Below are 20,023 nucleotides of genomic sequence, written 5' to 3'. Positions count from 1 at the left end.
GATCCTAGGGCGTCCATAACCGGGTTAGCGTGTCACATGGAACTCAACTCTACGCTAGTCTAATTATGGGTTGGCGCGCCTCCATTCATTTCTCGCCATTCTGAACTGACCCTATATACTAGATGGCTTGTAAGAAATAGCGAAGTGTCAAATGTGTGCGTGAATCTCCTATACGAGGGAACTTACTTAGATCGGACATGACTTGTTGGGAATTATTAAGTAGCGCATGAAACCGTAGCTCCTTGACACGGGGAGGTTGATTAAACCTATGGTTCTTTACTGGCAGATAGTATATCACTTCTTAGTCTTCATCAATTTATCTACGCAATGTGAATCTTATGTAGGGGTAAAGTATGCGAAAGAAGAATTGGGCGGACACGGAGAGAAAATGTAGAAGAATCAAACCAGAAATCATCTAAGCGATCATCGTCTAGAGGAGCTCGACAACCCTTTCCTACTCTGCTAGACATGGGTATGAAATATAGGTCTCCAAAGTCACCGAAAACCTACACAATCCAAATTCAACACTTTCGGTGCTGCTGCGGAATCAAGTTCCAAGTTCATCTATCAGACTGTTGTCATTGCTCCAGAGCGTGATCATATCAGTTCGATACATACTTAAGAAATGTCATGTAAATTAGACAAAAAAAAATTAAATAAATGAAAAGCAAGGTACAGATATGAGAAACATTCACGCAAGATCGGGAGTGTACAAATAACCACTGGGTATCTCAAACGTCGTAATATCGATTTTGGGCTTCGGCACATCGTCCCATGTTGCTGATAAGATCGTCTCATTATTTGCGAGCGGGAGAATATTCAGCATAGTGCTATAAGTCAGAGACCGTGAGCTTGCTTCATGCCATGTATCGTCCCCGTCAGTAATATCTGAATCCCGCGAAGCTGGGCCCCGTTGCGCCCAGGTACCCATGATGCTAGGATGCGACGACAGGCATTGATATGGCACATGTAGAATATTGGTGCATAGGAAGTTATACCCTAGATCGACAGGCTCGTCGATACCCACGTAGGACAACGCAGTCAGTGCTTTCCGGGCACCTTCGTAGGTAAATGCCATGGCCCACGAGCAGATGGCGTTATCGGCATTGAATATAAGACGATGGCTCTGGAAGTTGGGGTCCTCTGCCAAGGGTGGACGGACAAACTCGTTCTGGTGGGGTCGCGGCGTAACAGTCAAATCGTTAGGGATCACGTAGAACTTCGGCTCCCCGCGAGAATTAATTCCGCAATGTCCTAGCCATAGCATATCCCAGCCGTCGCCATACGGGGAGAATGGGATTCCCTGGGTTCCCTGAAGCGCCCTGGTGCCCCGTGCGAATTCGACCATCTGTGTCTTGATGTTCACGTCCCAGTCCGAATCATCTTCCATAAGGACAGCGCTGCTGATTTTGTTTTCCACGATACTATGCAAACCAAGCCTGCGTTAGTCCGACATGGGTATCCCTTTCCCGTAACAAATCACGTACTGTCGCAGAGCGTTCATGTGGGCACGCCAGCTTCCAAGCTCGGCCGGCTTATCGCGATGTTTCTCCTCCGTCCATACCTAGTCTGTTGTCAGGAGGGCCAGGTGCAGGGGTATCTTCAATGGGAACGAACACCTGGATATGCTTTAGGGGGTATATCGGCGGCACGGACACCTTCAAGCCAATCGACTTCCAGGCCGGTATAGGATGCTGCTAGCGCGATCGCATCGTGCTTATCGGTGCGCTCCTTGAAGCCGATAGCGAAAAGCTTCTGGAACTGAAGGAGTGTGTCAGCGGGAAAGTGGCGGGGTGGCGGATGGTCATCATCGCGTCCCATGGGGAACCTACCCCTAGAGTGGCATTCTTCACGTCGAGGAGGTTATCTTCGGCGGCGGCGGCGGCGTATGTGGTCGCTGCAATCCACGACCCGTCGGTTCGATTGCGAAACCATAGCAACCAACCTAGCGCGTAGGTGACGACTACTGCGACCGTTATTGTCCTGCAGCTGAAACGTTGCATCATGGCGATGAATTCCGTGACCGGAACGAGGGGATAAAGGCTGGCGTTGGCGGCGCGAGTGGTTTAAAAGACCACGGCGGCGGTGATGGACATTAGGGTCTTTTTCCAGGGAAGCGTTGGAGTGTCTTGTCAGATTTACCCACATCAGCTCGTTTCAACGATCGGCAGCATTTTCTCGCAGATGAGACTAGCGCCGCGGATTCGCTGGTCCGACTCTTGAGTCTTGGCGAAGGGTCAGTCTTTGACATCAGTTTCCGTGAGATTAGATTGGAGCTTCCGGTGGGGCCGAAGTCATCTTTTTCTTGGGCTTTTCAAATGAGAGTGTGTGAGACTTGTCAGTAGCCGCCCAGCTGCCTTTTCCGGGTAGGGCTGGATTATCGTTTTTCCCAAGTCAAGGCCCTTGCGGAGTGGGGCCCGTCTTTCGTTATCTTACAAAACGACACTCGACAGGCGGTTGTCGTAATTAATCTCGGGAAATTCAAATTGCCTCGCACGAATTGCAACAGGGACCCACACATGTCACGCAGTGTACTGTAAGTCTGTAACATTTCAAAAGAATCCATCCCGGAGCTGGATCTATCATCTATGTAAATATGGTGATGGGTTGATCTTTCTCTGGGTACCATAAGGAACCAAGATTCAACCCTTGGAAACGAAGCCAGGGAAAGAAAGATAAATAAAATAAAGTATCAAAAATAAAGATCATCCGCAACAATCCGATCGTCGACACAAATATACGTAAAACAAGGAAGGTGAAGACTCTTTCTGTTCTCTGCGGTTTCCAAGTTCCAATCAATATACAGCAGAGTAATATATACTTCTAATTCATGACGGTCCAGACAACCTCTAAAATCTGGGGAGGGCTAGGTTCCTCGGGCTCGTAGACATATACCTGTCGAAGTCGCCCATCCTCTAAAATTGCGCTCTTCATCCGATACGATTTCTTCCCTTCGTCCTTCGGCCGCAACGGTCCCAAACTGAACGCGTAGCCTTGTTCACGGGCCCAATCACTAGGATCCCACGTCTGTTCCATACCGGTCATGTCATTCATCGACGATGAATATTGAACCAAAGAGAACCCATTGACAAAGTACCATTTATCTGATATGCGCCAGCGCCGAAGCTGACAGTCATCGCCGCAGATGTCGGCCGCTCTGCTGAGGGCAACCACGTCCAGGTCGTACCACGATTTCCAGTGGTGTATAGAAAGTGGCAAGGGTCGGCCAGACTCGAAAAAGCCCGTCACGTCGCCGCCAAAGTCCACCTGGAAAAGTCCTCGATCCCAGGTGAGCTTGGTCGTAGTATGTTGATAGATACACTGGGAAATCCGTTTATCTCCATGGTCCTTGAACGCATAACATTCATCGTAGACGTCGTTCATCTGTTGAAGCAAGGGGATAGAGAGAAATATCCCCGCACCGCCATACGCCATGTATGAAAAGATATTCATTTGTCCCCAGTTCTCGGTCGGCGCGCCTATGTAATAGGGTTTCGTAGCATCATAGGTAGCAAGCCGTTCGACTAGGTTCGACATCGACGGGAAGAACGTATCGTCATCGATGATAACTGCCCATTGCGTATGCGCATCGCGATTATCCCAGAGGACTTTGGTCAAGCGGAAGTATCGGTCCAGCCATTCTTCCCTTGACTCGATGATGGTCAGCTTAATGTTCAGCTCCTGTGCCCGACTGAGAACCTTGGCCTTTTCCTTCTTGGGTACCACATCGACCATGGCAAAGATTCGAGCACCTGTGCCGCCAGCCCAGTGGGCAAACGGCTCCAACGACTCACTCAGTCGTTCCAGGGACGTAGAAACCCCGAAAGCCATATGCGATGCGTCCGCGCGTGCCCTTGGGATGGGGGCTTCGATTGTGACGGTGGGACTGCATCGCGCCTGCGAAAGAAACATCCGATGCTTATCCGTGTTTAACGAGATTTTCTGAAAGGTTGGGACGGGTACGTTCAATTTGTCGGAGAAGCCCGTAAACGCAGCTGACCTTCGTACCGCGATCTCCCAGCGCTCATATTGTGCCGAATCTTTGTATCCGTAGGACTTCAGAAGATCGAGGTCCACGTAGCAATCGCCAGACTCGGTTCCATCGTTCTCATTCTCGGGGGCAATCCCCTCCAGGGAAGTGAGTGGGACACCGTTGATGGGCTCTGCAAAGTGGTGGGATTTCGAGAGAAGAAAAACGATGCCCGCAGTGAGAAACACAGCGGCTGCAATGATCGATTTCACTGACTGACGCGTCCGGAAGAAGCGAGTCGAGGGCATTATTCCGGTGACATAATAATACCACAGCTAGTGACGAGAAACACAGACAACGTTGTTCCTATTCTAGCGTCAGAACAACCATTCCTGACCAAGGACTGTCTGGACAGGGATTGAGTCGGTATCACTCCAGACACGAGGAAAATTGGAGGGAAAATACGACCCAGGGAGCCAAGACAGGCCAAGTTGCTCTAGTACGTAGTCCGTAGTAAGGTAAAGACATGGTGTATTGTATGTATGTGCCTGGATACAAGGAAATACTATGCTCAGTACGGAGTAGTGGGCACCTGTCGTACAGGGCAAGAACCTTGAACCCTTCTGCTTTTCAAGGCTCGCAATTGCGTGACGGCGATCGAAATCGTGACCCCACGTGTGGTTTCCTCATAATTGGCGCACTCGCTGAGTGTGGGGAAGTGGAACGGTACCATTACCAGGGTCTGATACCGCCGTCTCGCCCCTGGAAAGGCGGAAGGTAATTAAACTGGTTTCCCAACCCAAGGAAAAACATGTCGGAAAACCCATGAACAAAGCACACGGGTCGGTCCGATTAATGTTGTTCTTATATTGGAGGTATGTACATGATAAAACACCTTGTGTCGGTAGGCATACTCTGTCACAGCCAGGGTGGATACTACTACTTCTCCTATAGTATTAAATATCTCACTTAAATCCCCTCGCAATGGGGGCGGGCCAACCAAGAAAGGAAAAAATATTGAAATAACTAACCCATCGGTTCACGGGCTGAGCTAGGTGGACAAGGTTCCCGCTTCATGCAACTTGACTGCGGCAACTGAAACTAGCCCCAAGCCCTGAGTTGGGTGTCCCCAACACATCCCAGTAGCCGACTTGAACTAATTACCAGCTCCATAGACCATAGCAGGGAGTTGGTATTGTGCTCGACAATCTTTCTGGGCTGCGTGATAATCAACGCTGGTGACCTGGAGGGAGGCTCTCTCCTTGGTCCAACTCTGCTTACTGTTGGGGTCACAATGTGCGACAACTCGCGGACTACAGAGCTAGGTTGCGATGCTGGCCCATGATACCCGCTAGGATGGGTTTCCGTGAGCTGTTTACGGACCGTTTAGTTCTCTAAGGAGTAAGCAATGCGCTAGTCCTTCTAATTATGTCTCGGCGTGAAGCCGCAGCTCATGGTGGCCGCAATGGCCAACAAAGACGACCCCTCCCTCTCCTCTTACAGGAAGTCGGCGCTTAAATAAATGGTGAACACAGCCGATACTGTGTTAGTGTCAAAGTCAGCCTGAGGCTCCCTGCTTGAACTTCTTATTATGAATTCCCTGGCACATCCGTCTTACCCGGCTATGTTAATATTCACACTCCCTTCACTAAAACATAGCACCCCGAGGAGCTCCCCTGCTTTTCCCTTAGAATGTGGAGGGCCTTGATTTGGTTGGGCATTGCCTATGAGGCTTTGGGTGATTGCGTTGGATCCGGGGTGGTAACGCTACCCTACCAAAATGTCACTGTCCTCGATGCCAGCGTCAGAAGGGGCATCCCCATAGAGCTAGGCACACCTCCGCAACCTGTCGCCATGGTAGCAGCCGGGTATTTACTCTTTCGCGTCAGAAAGCTTATGAGTCTGGCTAACTTGTTCGTCCCTCAGGTACGCAAACAACACATTCCTTTGGGACGACACCCACGGCTGCGATGTCCGCGTAGAGTACGACCCTTCATGCATAGTTGGCCGCGGAGGAATCTTCTGGCTTAATAAATCGTCAACATGGTCCGACATTGCCCAGCCCAATATCACTGCCCAGGATAGGACAATGCAGGGCTTTGACTTCACGGGGACACCCCCAAGGGGCGCAGACATCCTACACCTCAATGAATCTTATTCTCTGTACAACTTTCCCATCGCAACGACCAAGGGTGGTATTACCATGAATTCTCTTGGCCTAGGCCAAGAGTCAACGTTTCTTCAAACCTTAGTAAAGAAGGGCGCCATCCTATCAAAAACATGGTCTCTCTTCTATGGTCTTACGGGGGAAGGTGCAGACACGCAAATGGATGGAATAGCTGTGTTCGGAGGGTATGACAAAGCAAAAACCCAGGGGGGAAACCAAACCTTTCGGCTCAACTACGACGTGAACTGCCGAACCGGGATGGTTGCTACGGTCACAAGTATTGATGTGGGTTTTGAAAATGGTACTGAGCAGAATGCCTTTGCTTCTCCGATTGACATGTGCCTCGACCCTTCCTTTGAGATCATGTCTTTCACACCTTCAATCGTCGATACTCTCAAGTCTAAATTCGGGGCCAAGTCCTTCGGCACCTCAGGAGGCACTGCACACAACGGACTACTATACAATGTTGAGGATGCGTAAGTTATGCAATAATACCATCCTTCGATACTGAACTAATGACCCCCTGACACGTTAGTTTCACTGGAAACATCAGCATAACATTAAATCGCAAGCTCAAGATAACGGTGACCAACAACCAACTAGTCGTGCCAGACTATGTCCCACTTGGGAACGAGACCGTTTTCTCTGATACCTCTCGTGAGGTCCTTGTTGGAGTCCCTACCGGCGGTGATCAGCCACAGTGGATGACATATCTTGGGCAGCCGTTTTTCACAGCGGCGTACCTCATGGTCAATCAAGATTTGGGAACCTTTACCGTTTGGCAGAACAACATAACCGAGGACGAGGACTATCATGCTATAGACCCGAGCGGAACTATATGTAAAGAAGAGGCAACCGCCCCCACGACTTCAGTCGGTACATCTGTACCGCCTACGACAACGGACTCCCCAAAGCAAGGCCAAGCCCTGTCTACAGGTGCGATTGTCGGTATTGTGGTAGGTGCTGTAGCTGGTATTGCCCTCATGGCTGCATTCCTAGCTTTGTATTTGTATCGCAGGAAAGTGCGAAGACTGAAAGGCCAACTGTCGCCGGATCAAGTCATTCCCGTGGTTCCCAAAGGTGAATATCGCAACCGATTTCCGGTCGAAGCACCGACAACAGACCGTGGCGCAGCCGAAGCACCTACAATGGATCGGGGTGCAGCCGAAGTGCCAGGTGATGTTGGTCAACCTTCGATGATCTTTGAGCTTCCCAGTCATCCCCTATCTCGGCGGACATCCTCATAATGTACGCCAGTCGGCTTTGGTAGGATACGACTATGTATATAATGCATTACACCCTTCATTGCTTTTTATGTGTCAGCGCTTGCTACAGCGGTTTTCTGTATATAGGTATTTTTCTGTATATATGACACCAATCTTGGATAATACTCGTGTTGATTCGCCGGGATTTCCTACAACTAATGTACAGGATGTAGCTAGATTTGTTCCCAACACGATAGCGATGTATCACTCGCAGGATAAATATTGTGCCGTATACAGGCGGCAGATGGATGTCATATGTTATATCATTTATCACTTGTCCATTCTAGATTCCATATGCTCTAGGTAGTTTGATTTCTCTGCTGGGGTTGATTTATCCGTAGTCGATACAAACCAGCCTTCAGCCCGAAAGCCCTCGCAACTCCATTGTTTTGGTTTATGTCTTCTACCTTGCTTTTCCTTGATTAATTTAGTGGATATCGCTGATCAGACGGTGAGACCGGCACAGTGAAATGTTACTTGGGCTGGAAAGAACGGCCTTGTGGTGATTGCTCTTGCGGCCAGCGTTGGGAAGCCACGAGGAATCAAGATAACAGTTCCCGTCTATGGGTCTCATCTAGCACTATAATCGTTTCACCTGAGCTTTGGTCGCAACGACCTCTCAAACCCACAATGTGGCTTTATCTCTTGCTTATCGAAGCGAACAACAACCTGAATAGGCGAATCTATCGAATAGATTAAAATAGTCAGACTTATTATTTAAAAGAATAGCCAGACTAGTATAAAAAAGTAAATCTCATTCTAGGCGGGTAGTTGATTTAGTCCATGGTATCCAGACCACTAATATAGTAGGCCCTATTATGTCTCTGCATTATGTTCAGTCGCTGTCCTCGTGTTGACTATATTATGTCTATCTGGCGAGTACCCGCTAAAACGCTTGCCTAGATTAGATGAGGAATCTTTTTCCGAAATACTCTGTCCAAGAACTTGAAGTCAGATAGGTAGTGCCAGTCAGACTATATATATCTGGCCTGCGCCCTTTCTTTCAGGTTTTCAATTCAATTGAGATAGACTATCGACGCACGTATTGATCTACTAAGGTTTGATTTAGAAGGATATACCTGTTCCTTATTAATTGAATTATTTTTTGTTGTGGACGAAGTGTCCCAAATTGAGGAATTGCAATGGTCGTCCAGGCGATGATTGTGTGGAGGCGGACTACTGGCTCTTTTCGTATGCAGTGTAACTCATGGGCTATGAATTAAAGCTGTAAAGCATTTTTCAACAACTTGTCTCGGTGGCGCAATTGGTTAGCGCGTCTGACTGTTAATCAGGAGGTTGTGAGTTCGATCCTCACCTGGGACGGTTCTATTTTTGCCCTTATATTTTTATCCTGATCGATTCTGCATCTCACACCCAGATCCTCGCATGTCCACAGCTCATGATCATCCTCCGAAATGCTCGGTTCTTTTAGTGGAAGCTGGCGTTCGAGCAATCTATCCCTATCGTCGCGTACACGTTCCTACACAGCCTCTCACACTATGGCTCGTCATGTATCGGGCGTCAATTCTTGGCAGAGTGCTTGGCTACCCGTTCACGCTCGAGTTTGGAATGTGCGAGGCTTTCTTGTTTCCAGGTAGAGAAAATCGAAGACAGAGTGCACTTTGTGGTAAGGCGACCTGTTCAGTAGTGTTACTGAGGAATGGTGAGTAAATCCCACACACCAATCGATCTAGATAGAATATTAGCTGCTTTAACGTGGGTCTCCTAGTAGTGTTCCAAGGATAAGCTGTGCTGGAGATACGAATAGTACAATAAAAAAGTCAAGCCCGGTGGAGCTGACCTCTCACAGACAAGCCCACAAGATCACAGATATTACCGTGGTGGGCATCAAACTTCGAGCCGGGCAACCATAGTCTAGCATCTTGGTTGATTCCACACCTTTATGCCCTCTATTCCCCTTTGTCATGATGATTCATTCTCGGTCAATGGCAGTACAGAGTGGTTCGTATTACATTCTCAGATCACAGAACACAGAAACCACAAAGAGAGAAAGGTCCCAGGGGTTGTAGCCTACCAGGTGACTTTAAAAACTTTGATACCTTAAGATGTTTGTGCTTTTTGTAGGATAATGGTTTTGAGCGGCGGAATACAGTGCTTCTCTTCCAACTCAGAAACACTTACCCGTCTTTAGATCAAAGCCAACCGGTCCCCAAAAGGACTGTATAGAAAAACAGCCTACGGAGCACTTCTCCGAACACTCTTTTGTTTTCACCCAACCTAACTAGAATCATTTCGAAATGAAGAGCACGTTTGTCTCTGGGTTTCTTGACTTCCTCTCTGTCAACCTTGCGGGAGCAGTCCCCCCTCTTACAGCAGAGACCTGGACGAGCCCCCGCGACAACTTGAAGACTATCCAAAATCGACCAAGGAAAAAAGGGGTATAAAGGCGGTAGTTGATCCAGCCACAGAATGACCAAAAACCGGGAGACTGACTGTATAAAAAGTTGAGACATCCGAGGTGGTATCCGAACAGCAACTCATTTTGGTGTCGCTTCGGACCAAAATCCCCAAACCAAAGAGTTTTTGGCAAGTCGCATGCCTGCCTGGGACGAAGATGCGACAAGGGCTGGAAGCCATTTTGGCACAAGAATACTAATCTAGTACCGATACCATGGAGACGAGTGCAACGCCACCGTAATCACCGAAACCGACCAAACGAAACCCCATTCCTGACGTCTCGGAACAGTGGCAACTTGCTTTGGAAGGTTACAGGGAAGCCCGAGTGGGTAGAATGCTTGATTGAACGGAATTCGAGTCGGTAGCCTGGGAATTTGACAGTAGTATGTCTGTGTACTGGAGCCCAGAGAGAAGAAACAGAGCAGCAGGATAATGCTATCCTTGCAGACCTTGGTGGGCTTGGCCTTCTATTACTCGTCTTTCATCAACCGGGTTCCTACGAGTGATTCCTGTGTTTGGTTTATTAAGTCTCATCGCTCCCATAGCATATACTATAACAGATTGAAAGGTGATACTAACTCAATGAACCTCATATATCCGTTAGGGAGCTTATTTTACTTTACGTCTTACGAGCATACCTGTGCCATTGACTGTTGCTATTATAATTTACGTTTTCTCGTTTACTACTGTCTATTTACCTCTCCTTACCCGATAGACAGGTTTTTATTGGAAAGCGCATAGTCATGTCAGTCTTAGAGGTTTTCAGATATAGCCAGGCTTTTATTAAAAGGTGATAAAAAAAAAACAGTGTGATCTCTGCCCAATTCACAGATTAGATGGGATTGACGCTGCAGGACGTTTGGACAAGACTTCCCTCATCCTAGGAAACTAGTATTACAGATAGCAATCGCGATGCTCCAAAGCCACACATTTTACCCCGGAACAAGCGGAACTCGATGAATATCCTACTGGAGAGCTTGCCCGGCTCGATATCTCGTTGATTGGTGCTGATGGCAATACACATGTCGATCTCGGACTCTTAACACTCGATCTATGTGGCATTGAGTTAAAGAACGATCTGGTTCTAATTCTGCCGGTACTTACCCAAGTCAAATTTGACCGGAGCAGCCATAAAGTTCCCATTTGGCACCGGGACTTTAGACGTGTCGGGCACGTTGGTGCACCAACAACTCAAATCCCATCTGCCTAGTCTCCGAATGTATTCATAAACACAAGCCGAGCATCCTCCGATCATAATCCCGTTTCCATTAGATCTTGCCACGAGGCTCCGTGTGGTTCCATCCCAGCCAAGACAGAGGTCCAAGTTCAGCTGTGTAGGTAGACGGTACACAGAACCCGACTGCGCCACGCAGTCGCCAAGCAGATATTGTGCAGGTGGTCGTGATGGCGGGTTTGGCGGAGGCGGTGAGCGCGGTTGGCTGTTTGGTGAAGGATCTCGTGAAGGCGGATGTATACGTTGACCAACATCATTTATACCCACAACATTCAGGTGTGGACAAAGTTGGTGCAGAAGATATGATTCCCCCATCAATACCCCCTGGCTTGCAACCAACACTGATAGATATGTAATAATAATCTTCCACGATTGATGCATCCTTTTGCGAGTCAGACACAATCGAAAAAGAAAACAATCGAAGACGAAGACGAAGAAGCTTGAGGAATATGGAGATAAGAGAACAGTGATCATGCTGCAGTGGAAAGTGTAGCGGGAACCTGAGGCTCTTGATATCAGTCTAAATAGTATTCCAGCTTGTTGAATCATTTGATTAAAGGGGATAGACTAGTTGATCCCCTGTGTTCAATCCAGCCAATATGCGATATAATATGGATTGCAGTCTCTTTGTTATATTAGGACGGGGCGTTTGGGGCAAGGGTTCTCTAAGTTTGACAAGGAATAACTCCACTTAACAACGAGAGGTGTTTCGGTGAGGCCTTTTCCACTCGGGATGTGTGGCTGAAGTCTTTTTGAGGCTATCCTTTTTGTTTAGGAATAGACTGATCTAGGACTTATAGCCGAACGAGAGGGAAGCACTCTGTATACAAAGAAAGAGATAGATAAGGTTTTCTTTCACCCTCCTTCCAGTTTACAGGGTCTTTTGCGGAGAAACGAGTGGTATGTTTGCTATTCTTCTTCTACAAAAATACTAAAGAACTATTGGTCTTGTTCTTACTTTGTTCAGTAAAACCTAGAATGATAAGAAGTCTCTAATAGAAACCTAATAGACGATTCATTCGTACATTGACGTCTGCCGAGTGCTGCTGGGGATAATGATGAATGTTTCTACATTCCTAGCTGCATATTGCCCTTCCCCGAAACCGAACCCCGGCTTCCAGGATCGGTATTGTGATCACCTATTGTCTATAGACTGCTGGATGCGGCCAATGCCATAGCTAATGTGGAGTAGTATCACGAAAAGTCGTGATATATACGGCATCTTGACTGATGATGGCGATTGGAGAAATTGTGACATGTGTAAGTTGGTGTCTATATTCGAATATTCCGACTCCCACTGTGAAATCGAAAAAAAGACCATGCCTAGGTTTATAGATATATGAGAACAAAAGAGACACCACTGGTATGAAACAGATCTGCAATTCACATGTTTATATACTGTCCAATACTCTCGTTCAAGAAAACATCTTCCAGTAGGTTATCAAGGCTGCCCTCAATTGACCAGGAAAGATCAGTCAATCGCCATTCGTCGGGAGCTGAATTATCGTTTGCAGCTACGTTCGTGCCGAGGCTGGGTTGACTCTGCAGTGGATGTGATGCAGAAATCCACCGTTGAATATCTACATTTGGCTCTGGCTGAGACGACGACTGGTTAGGTACCCGGGGTCGCGGAGCTAAGCGGGTGTTACGTCGGACATGTATCTTTCCCAGTAACGGGACTGTAACTGTTAATCTTTCAGCCTCGCCAGTGTGGTTGTCTTGGCGAAGGAGCTGGTCTAAAGCGCGAAGAGTATTGTAGGCCTCAACTGCAAGTTCGGAATTGGTCGGGTCTCTCGCCCTTTCGCCAATCAAAGTGATGACCTCCGAGACTACTGCATGGAGGTTCCTTGTATCAACCCGGAGGCTATGACGGTCGGTTGAGCGGATGTGGTGGGAGAGGAGAAGGAGTACGGACGCTGCAGTAAGGGCTTGCAGATCCAATACTCGAGCCATGAACAAGCCCGCGGGCAGCTTTCTCCGGAGTGCTAAATACCGGCGTGCCACTGATTCACAAGCATTCATGCACGGTAGCCGAGCGTACATGAGCTCATCTCCAAGGTTCTGCTTCAGCACGAACGGTAGGTAGACTCTCATGAGGACACAGTAATGTAAAAACTGTACAACATCGTCCGGTGTTACGTGATCTCGTTCATCACCTGCCCACCATGTATCTGGCGCCTGGCCCGCGAGTTCCCCAAGGGCCTGAGCCATCTCCAGAGCGGCCATCTGCGTTTTCATACTTGATTCATGTGTATAACTGAGTTCATCCAGATCATACACCTTGATAGAAATGTTGAAAAGCCTGGTGAGATAAGTTGTGATGTGGATGCTGCCATCGACATTAAGTGGAGAAGCAGTTGTAAGTTGATACCGTGCGGTCCCTGGGGGAAGATTTAGGATCATTCCATTTAGCCGTTCTATATTACAGATTGCTTGCCACAACTGCACCTTGTGAAACGAGGTGTCGTTCGCGCCGGTGGGTTGGTTGAAGCGTACGGCTTGGAATACTCTAGGTAAGCCCATCAATTCTGCTATGGCAATGATGTGGCGTAATTTAATCCAGGCCTTTTGAAAGTTTCCTTGACCTACTTGCCTTCTACCTGTTAGCATATGGTAAAACCCCAAAGGTAAGCGAAATGGAGCGATATCACGTAAATAAGGACACAGTGCACAAGTCACTTTTGTTCTTTCTTGGTGTTTCTCCTATAGGGATAACGCTCACAGTCTAATGAAATGTAGAGCCATCCCAAGCCCTTGAATCGTTCCCACCAATCGATCATGGCAGAGTAGTGTATCATCCACTATATGTATAATCGACTGGCAAAATTCAAACCTCCTCTGGCACTTTTGTAAATATACGTCGGAATCTTCCTGTCCTGGATGGATTTGCTGTGCGGTAAGTGCAAGTGTAAGGAGCCAAGAGGCTAGCATGATAACATCTATGTTGGGACTACACATTGACTCATAACTCTTTAGTAGTTCTTGTGGAGACTTCAGCATCAGAGGTTGTGGGAATAGTGTATGAAGCAAGGTCAGCCAATCGTAGGGAGATCGTGCAATATCCGCAACTTCATCCTTTGGTGGAATCATGTTTTGGAGTTTTGGTCGCACATCGATCGACAATTGCGCAAAGATTTTATCCATACGTTGCTCCGCCTGCTGCTCATGTTGGCATGGATCAGCGCTCAGCCAGTGGTTCTGGAATAGCGATTGCAGGTGTGATGGTCTTTCAGCCATGGGAATATCCGACCCACTACTTTCTCCTTCCTCGTCGTCGGAGCCCGAGAATCGGTCGTCTTTACTGCTAGCGATCTGAGATGGTTTATAGCCAAGCTTGCATTCGATGTTGTTCACAACTCCTGTTAACTGCGCGACCTGTGATTCGAGCTGAGCGATGCGAAGTCGTGATGGGATTCGTGAGGGTTGCGATGATTGCGTCCTTTTCGACACCTGTGCAGTACAGGCTACCCCTCGATCCTCACATTGTTGACATGTATCCGCTTCTCGAGGAATTCTAATGCAGCGAACTTTCCGTCGTCTACCTGTCTTCCGAGATCAGACGTGGAGATCTTGTAAAGTTTGACAACCAACCTACACTCGGTGCAGCTTTTCGTTCCTTTCCGTAAGCCGGAGCGGGGCATGTCGGACGGAGACATTTTCAAGGCCGACATCCGAAATTCCGAGGTTACGTTTGAAATTAGGATGGAGAGAATAGAATATAGGGTGATTTAATGGTGGTGGTGGTAGGATGAAGTGAGGTTGCGCGTCGGAGCGGACCAATCTGTTGGTCCGCGGAACCCTAATTCGTCCGAATTGCGAATCGGATTTCTTATAGCGCTCTACGACCATATCACTCGCATTGGGAGGTCTCCTCTCACTGCAAGGATCAAATGCAGTGAAATATCACTACGACCTGTCATCAGACCTCCAAGAAATTTATTTCCGAAAATGTCCTCGTCTTTGCAGATTCGTGGTGGGCCATATGCGTCCACAACCGCGGGGATGGGAGGTCTTCCAACCATCATACCAGACGTCCCAATATGTGCAGTCTTCCTGGTCTTGTATATCGCCTTCGCCGCTACAAACATGACTATCTTCCAGAAAAACCGCCGGCGGGGCCACAAGTTCGTGAAGTCTGCGATGCTATTTGGTTTCTGCATGGCAAGGATCACCACCCTGGTCCTGCGCATAGCCTGGGCTAATCGACAACACAATGTCCGACTCGCCATTGCTGCCAATATCTTTGTCAATGCGGGAGTTCTCCTGGCGTACATCATCAACTTCATCCTCGCCCAGCGTATTCTCCGCAGCAAGCAGCCTCACATCGGCTGGCACCCTATCCTGCGCCAAGGCTCCAAGCTTCTTTATGCCTTAATTCTTGGGGCATTGGTGATGGTAATCACATCCACAGTGGTATCCTTATACACGCTCAATATGTATACTCGGTCCCAATGTCGCGACGTCCAACTGGCAGCCATTACCTATCTCCTCATCTTTACCTGTCTTCCTCTTGTACAGGTCTCCATCGCATTTATCCTACCCAGATCACCACAGGAGGACCCCTTCGGGCAGGGGAGGACGACTACCAAAGCCATAATTGTCATTGTTTCGTCGTGCCTATGTATTCTCATTGCCGGGTTCAAAGCTGGTGCCAACTGGTCCCCTCCACAGCCTGTAACCAACCCACCCTGGTATGACTCCAAGGCATGCTTCTACGTGTTCAACTTCGTGTTGGAGATCATGATCCTCAGTCTTTTGACCTTTAGCCGCTTTGACAGGCGGTTCCATATTCCCAATGGATCTACGCAGCCTGGAGACTATAGCTGCCTGGCATTACAGCCGGATAAAGAGAGTGACCAGCCTCAGTTGAGTGAGAAGAAGAGGTCTGCGTCAGCACAGAACTAAAATATCGTTCTTGGCAGGTCGGCTTCAGTGCTACTTCAAAGCCACTTTCTCGCCATCTTTTTAATTTGTGTCGCAAAGTCTTAGTCATCTTTTTTTTTTTGGTTCTACATAATCGTGCCCTATTGATACCCTGGAAAGTTGCGTATCTTAATAGTCTATTAGTTGATTTAATAAAGGGCGCTCTTCTGAACATGACTGGTAAGATCAGTAGTTTTCTGCTGCACCATTGCGGCTATTCTATCGCTTGTTATAACTAGACTGGTCTCTTACCAAGCTTCGAAAAGTCGGCCAGGCAAGTATTTATATCCCGTGTGATTATCCTTGAGAATGGTTTTAAAAAAGCCAGGTTATCCTCTACATGTCCTTTAAATACCTCTGGTTCTGACTATTTGCCGTTCTGTTTGCTGGTTTCAGCCGCCAGTTCCACCATGTTGACCAACATCAACGAAGATAACAACCTCTGCCGAATGGAGCGCGGCGAACTGTACGATGAACTCACTCCACAGCTTGTGGCCGCCCGGAAACGGTGCGCAAGTGCCGTGAGCCGCCTGATAATGCTGGTGAGCTAACCCGGCGGTAAATCGGCACTTCAGAGGATGAAGAAGATGCAATCTTGCACGAATATCCGTGGATCGAACGACCCATCAAAATCGACCACGGAACGAATATCACAGCCGGGAGCAACTCTTTTATCAACAACTTTCATATGGGCACCACTGTTGTAGAGAACAGCGGTTATGGTGTCTACAATGAGATTTGCAACCGACAGCTCTGCACCTTCTAGGATATTCCTGCATATCACGGTGTGCCAACGCCTAGTCAAATTGATCATTTCATTCTGGTAACATACACAAAGGAAACCATTGCCCAATTCAACCAATTGAGGACGAAAGCATCATCTCCTAACGCAAGTGTTGTTAGTAAGCAATCGTGGTGCTAAGCCTTTGGTAGCACCCTTGGGTTTGCGGCAAAGGGCTACGTATCAAGAAATGCTGATGCCAGCCCCCCAGCAAATCAAGCGTCGGTCAAGGTCTCGAAGGAGAGAGAGATGGAAATATCACGCTGTTGCTGTGATGCGACTCTGTCCGTTGATATAGGGGAAGAGGGCTCAATGACCTGATCTGGAGCCGCCATTTCCACATTTGAGTCTGAACCCTGAGTACTGGACAGCACCGGCCTTTTTCCCTGGCCGAAAACCACTGCGCCGCCTTCAGGCACACAGTCCGTTGGCTCATTCTCCTCCTCCTGCACCTTTCCACTCTTGATCTCCTGCAAGAGAGAACTCGTATCCCAGCAAGAAGTATGACTTGCATTGCCGTGGTCGCACTTTTGGAAAGGTGACCCCGTCAAGGACCAATAATGGTCTCTACCAAGACGTCGCACGGCGCTCATCAGCCTACCTCCACTTCGGCGATGCAGAATGTCCAAGGTGCGAATCGTAGTCGCCAGCCAGTCAGAGCCCTTAGGAAGCCGATTGCAGAGCGACTTTATATCGCTGGACTTCAACCCAACAATAACATCCCCAAGTTGGGAGCAAAATAAACAGTTGACTTCATTCAACAAGAATGACCAGGCCAATCCTTCTTTGTCAATCTGCGTTGTCTTGAGCTCACTTCTCGGAGAATCTGTAACAATGTCCATAAACTCGTAGCCAAAGATGCTACATCGTCTGGGGGCATGCAAGCGAGCTTTGGACATATTGACAGAAAAGCCAAGTATTAATTCCCGAACAGTCAGCTTGTCGTCTCCGGAGCCTTCAATCACCAATGAACCGCAAGATTGAAGGTGGCACAATGATTGATTAGCACCGATGGATGGAGCCTTCATTATTGGTACGGTTCCTTTCGAGCATACCTCTGGTATTCTTTCGCAGTATGCTAGGAGCATTTGATGGAACACGATAATCAAGGGGACGAGCCAAGCCCTCGATTCACTAACATCATAGAGAATAATTGGCTCCATTGCACTACCGCGGAGGCATTTGACATAGTTTCTTTGAGGACTGAATCGTAGTGTGTTGATTCTTCTCTCAAAGGCTATGCTAAGCCCTCCTCCAATCTGAAACGGAGATACGCTCGTTGCTATCAGCTGCAGGCTTGCTCCAGTCCAACTCCATGTAGTGTGTTTGGGCTTCGCATCGGACCATCCGATTGTGGAATTTACATTTTTCGTTCCTAATTGCGTCACTGCCTCTGGGCACCAGCCCAGCAAGACCGTCTTTGTTTGGAGGTCCTCCAACTTTGTTGTCTTCATCCAATCTCTTTTGACTGCTGCAAGTTCAGTGGTTCGCAGTTGAAAGTCGTGGTTCGCTGTTTCCAGGTGCCAGAGGACTGATTCATGATCCTTCCGCACAGGTAGGAGAGCAGTTGAGTATCCCATGAGTACCAGGCCAGAGTCAACCATGACTGGATACTCGACTGCTGCCAATTGAAGCATGAGATGGAAGTTTAGATTCAAGTGGAATCCCTCTTCGGGCTGAATGCGAGGGTCTGACGCAATGACCGCGGTTTCGAAGAGACTGAGCCAACAGCTATTCGCTGGCCTTTCCAACTGAGTTAAACGTTTGAGAGTCACCTTATTCCCATCGATTATCCCCGTTGACACAGAGACGTTTCCCCGCACTGGTCGACGGAATGTCAGGTATACCCACAGGAGTAAGTCCCAGAGGTGGCTAAGCGATGGTCGCAACAGAACAAAAAGGCTGAACGTGCCTATCTGAACCAACATGTCATTGTCATCTATACCTTTGTTAAAACTGATAATGACATGTACTTGCAAACACTCACTCACCGGATTTGTGGTCATCGTTCATCTGAGCTCGTATGATATGGCTCAGAAGCCTAACCCCTTCTTTGCCGTACATCTCTGCAACGTATTCCCTACAGGTCAACACCTTAACACCTCTTTCTGATTTTGTCAATGTCAGCATATCGAAAAGGTCCTTCTCCACGCCAATTACATCCGGGTGAGCATAGGGATCACCCGACGGCGAAGACCCACGAGGGGCACTGAAAAGCTCTAGCACAAGGCTGGGAAGATCCCAGTTGCATTCGAACACCTTGGAATCGAGGATTGACCACACGCTCTCTTTCGACGGTGACACTACAGGGGGCGAAATCGATTGGGGAACGACGTTGTGCTTGGAGTGACGTGGTGAATGTGAACGACGAATCTTCCGCCGATTGTCGCGAACCGAGTTGCGAGGATTGGATCCTTCGGATGGCAATTCATCCAAATGATAGCCAGAGGGCTGATCCGTGGAGTGATAGAGTTGAAGGTAATGTCTGAAGCCGGGGTGGCCCGCGACTTCATCTTGGCCCTGGCGGAAGGGGTCACTAACTTTACAGTCATCCATCATGAACTTCAAAACACAACAACAGCTGGGACTTGGACGAGATTAAGTAGTCAGAGGAAATGGAGGAGCCAGCAGAGACACATCACACAGAGTGAATGGAGCAGACAGAGCAGATTAAGGGATAGTGATGGGCGACCCTGCTTTTGAATAACAACAGCAGCAGCAGCAACAACATGGCGGTGAGACCGAGGGGATCTAAGACATATTCAGGTTGACCAGCCTGGGACACAGGGCACAAATTATGTTGTATAGCCGGAGTTCCGTCTGGGTTAGGGAAGCAGTCTGTGTGTCTCTAGACCTATGACGTGGGAAGATTTGAGACACATGGCGAGCCGGGGGGGTTTTGCTTCTTTTTCCTACATAACGATAATCGTATCTCATTTGTAGTGTCGCAGAACGAAATGAAACCATCCTTACCGACCATCGCTTGGAGCACAGTTTTCACCGCCCTTGATCAAACGAGAGCTCGTATAACGAACTCTTCGCTTACCATGACCTGATAATCTAGTTCTTGGCTACATACCATACTTCCGGAGATCAAGCTTCTCTTAGGCACTGGGGCGATTTGTAGGTGGTTCGCTACCACCGACCCACAAATTAGAGCTTGGTTGACGCCCTTGTTGCCATCGGAAGCTGAATACGAGCGATAGGCACGGAAGATACCCTGGCGTGCCACAAAACACTATTTCCCAGCTTGATAGGTGTGAAC

The 20,023-nt window shown here is 48.3% G+C and overlaps 7 protein-coding genes and 1 non-coding gene across 8 annotated transcripts; 3 read left to right on the top strand and 5 right to left on the bottom strand.

The window, feature by feature from the left end:
• Positions 1-319: 319 nt before the first annotated feature.
• On the bottom strand, positions 320-2,479 carry BDV37DRAFT_251693 (LPS glycosyltransferase). The gene is made up of 4 exons (XM_032082342.1): positions 1,833-2,479; positions 1,618-1,761; positions 1,488-1,564; positions 320-1,424 (listed from the first exon to the last, which is right to left on the bottom strand). The coding sequence occupies exons 1-4, from the start codon at positions 2,004-2,006 to the stop codon at positions 692-694; spliced, it is 1,128 nt and encodes a 375-aa protein (XP_031940156.1). The 5' UTR covers positions 2,007-2,479; the 3' UTR covers positions 320-691.
• An 18-nt stretch (positions 2,480-2,497) lies between these two features.
• On the bottom strand, positions 2,498-4,683 carry BDV37DRAFT_251692 (uncharacterized protein). The gene has a single exon (XM_032082341.1). It carries the CDS (start codon positions 4,276-4,278, stop codon positions 2,824-2,826), a length of 1,455 nt encoding a protein of 484 aa, XP_031940155.1. The 5' UTR covers positions 4,279-4,683; the 3' UTR covers positions 2,498-2,823.
• A 354-nt stretch (positions 4,684-5,037) lies between these two features.
• BDV37DRAFT_251691 (aspartic peptidase domain-containing protein) lies at positions 5,038-7,397 on the top strand. Its single transcript, XM_032082340.1, has 3 exons — positions 5,038-5,838; positions 5,897-6,613; positions 6,673-7,397. The coding sequence occupies exons 1-3, from the start codon at positions 5,663-5,665 to the stop codon at positions 7,382-7,384; spliced, it is 1,605 nt and encodes a 534-aa protein (XP_031940154.1). The 5' UTR covers positions 5,038-5,662; the 3' UTR covers positions 7,385-7,397.
• A 1,254-nt stretch (positions 7,398-8,651) lies between these two features.
• On the top strand, positions 8,652-8,725 carry BDV37DRAFT_t138. Its single transcript has one exon. It is a non-coding gene; the product is annotated as a tRNA-Asn (tRNA).
• A 1,908-nt stretch (positions 8,726-10,633) lies between these two features.
• BDV37DRAFT_251690 (uncharacterized protein) lies at positions 10,634-11,172 on the bottom strand. The gene is made up of 2 exons (XM_032082339.1): positions 10,925-11,172; positions 10,634-10,871 (listed from the first exon to the last, which is right to left on the bottom strand). The coding sequence occupies exons 1-2, from the start codon at positions 11,073-11,075 to the stop codon at positions 10,786-10,788; spliced, it is 237 nt and encodes a 78-aa protein (XP_031940153.1). The 5' UTR covers positions 11,076-11,172; the 3' UTR covers positions 10,634-10,785.
• Positions 11,173-12,158: 986 nt separating this feature from the next.
• BDV37DRAFT_251689 (transcription factor domain-containing protein) lies at positions 12,159-14,744 on the bottom strand. The gene is made up of 3 exons (XM_032082338.1): positions 14,646-14,744; positions 13,777-14,592; positions 12,159-13,647 (listed from the first exon to the last, which is right to left on the bottom strand). The coding sequence occupies exons 1-3, from the start codon at positions 14,723-14,725 to the stop codon at positions 12,438-12,440; spliced, it is 2,106 nt and encodes a 701-aa protein (XP_031940152.1). The 5' UTR covers positions 14,726-14,744; the 3' UTR covers positions 12,159-12,437.
• Positions 14,745-14,955: 211 nt separating this feature from the next.
• BDV37DRAFT_294974 (uncharacterized protein) lies at positions 14,956-15,959 on the top strand (the record flags this gene model as incomplete). The annotated part of the gene is made up of 1 exon (XM_032089759.1): positions 14,956-15,959. Exon 1 carries the CDS (start codon positions 15,003-15,005, stop codon positions 15,957-15,959), a length of 957 nt encoding a protein of 318 aa, XP_031940151.1. The 5' UTR covers positions 14,956-15,002.
• Positions 15,960-16,973: 1,014 nt separating this feature from the next.
• BDV37DRAFT_272550 (uncharacterized protein) lies at positions 16,974-18,888 on the bottom strand (the record flags this gene model as incomplete). The annotated part of the gene is made up of 4 exons (XM_032084889.1): positions 16,974-17,167; positions 17,267-17,323; positions 17,360-18,697; positions 18,750-18,888. The coding sequence occupies 4 exons, from the start codon at positions 18,886-18,888 to the stop codon at positions 16,974-16,976; spliced, it is 1,728 nt and encodes a 575-aa protein (XP_031940150.1).
• Positions 18,889-20,023: the final 1,135 nt, after the last annotated feature.

The sequence above is a fragment of the Aspergillus pseudonomiae genome (assembly GCF_009193645.1).
Source record: "Aspergillus pseudonomiae strain CBS 119388 unplaced genomic scaffold BDV37scaffold_46, whole genome shotgun sequence".
In the NCBI taxonomy this organism is placed as follows: domain Eukaryota; kingdom Fungi; phylum Ascomycota; class Eurotiomycetes; order Eurotiales; family Aspergillaceae; genus Aspergillus; species Aspergillus pseudonomiae.
Note: the sequence above shows the minus strand (reverse complement) of the source record. Positions and strands in the feature narration are given on the sequence as shown.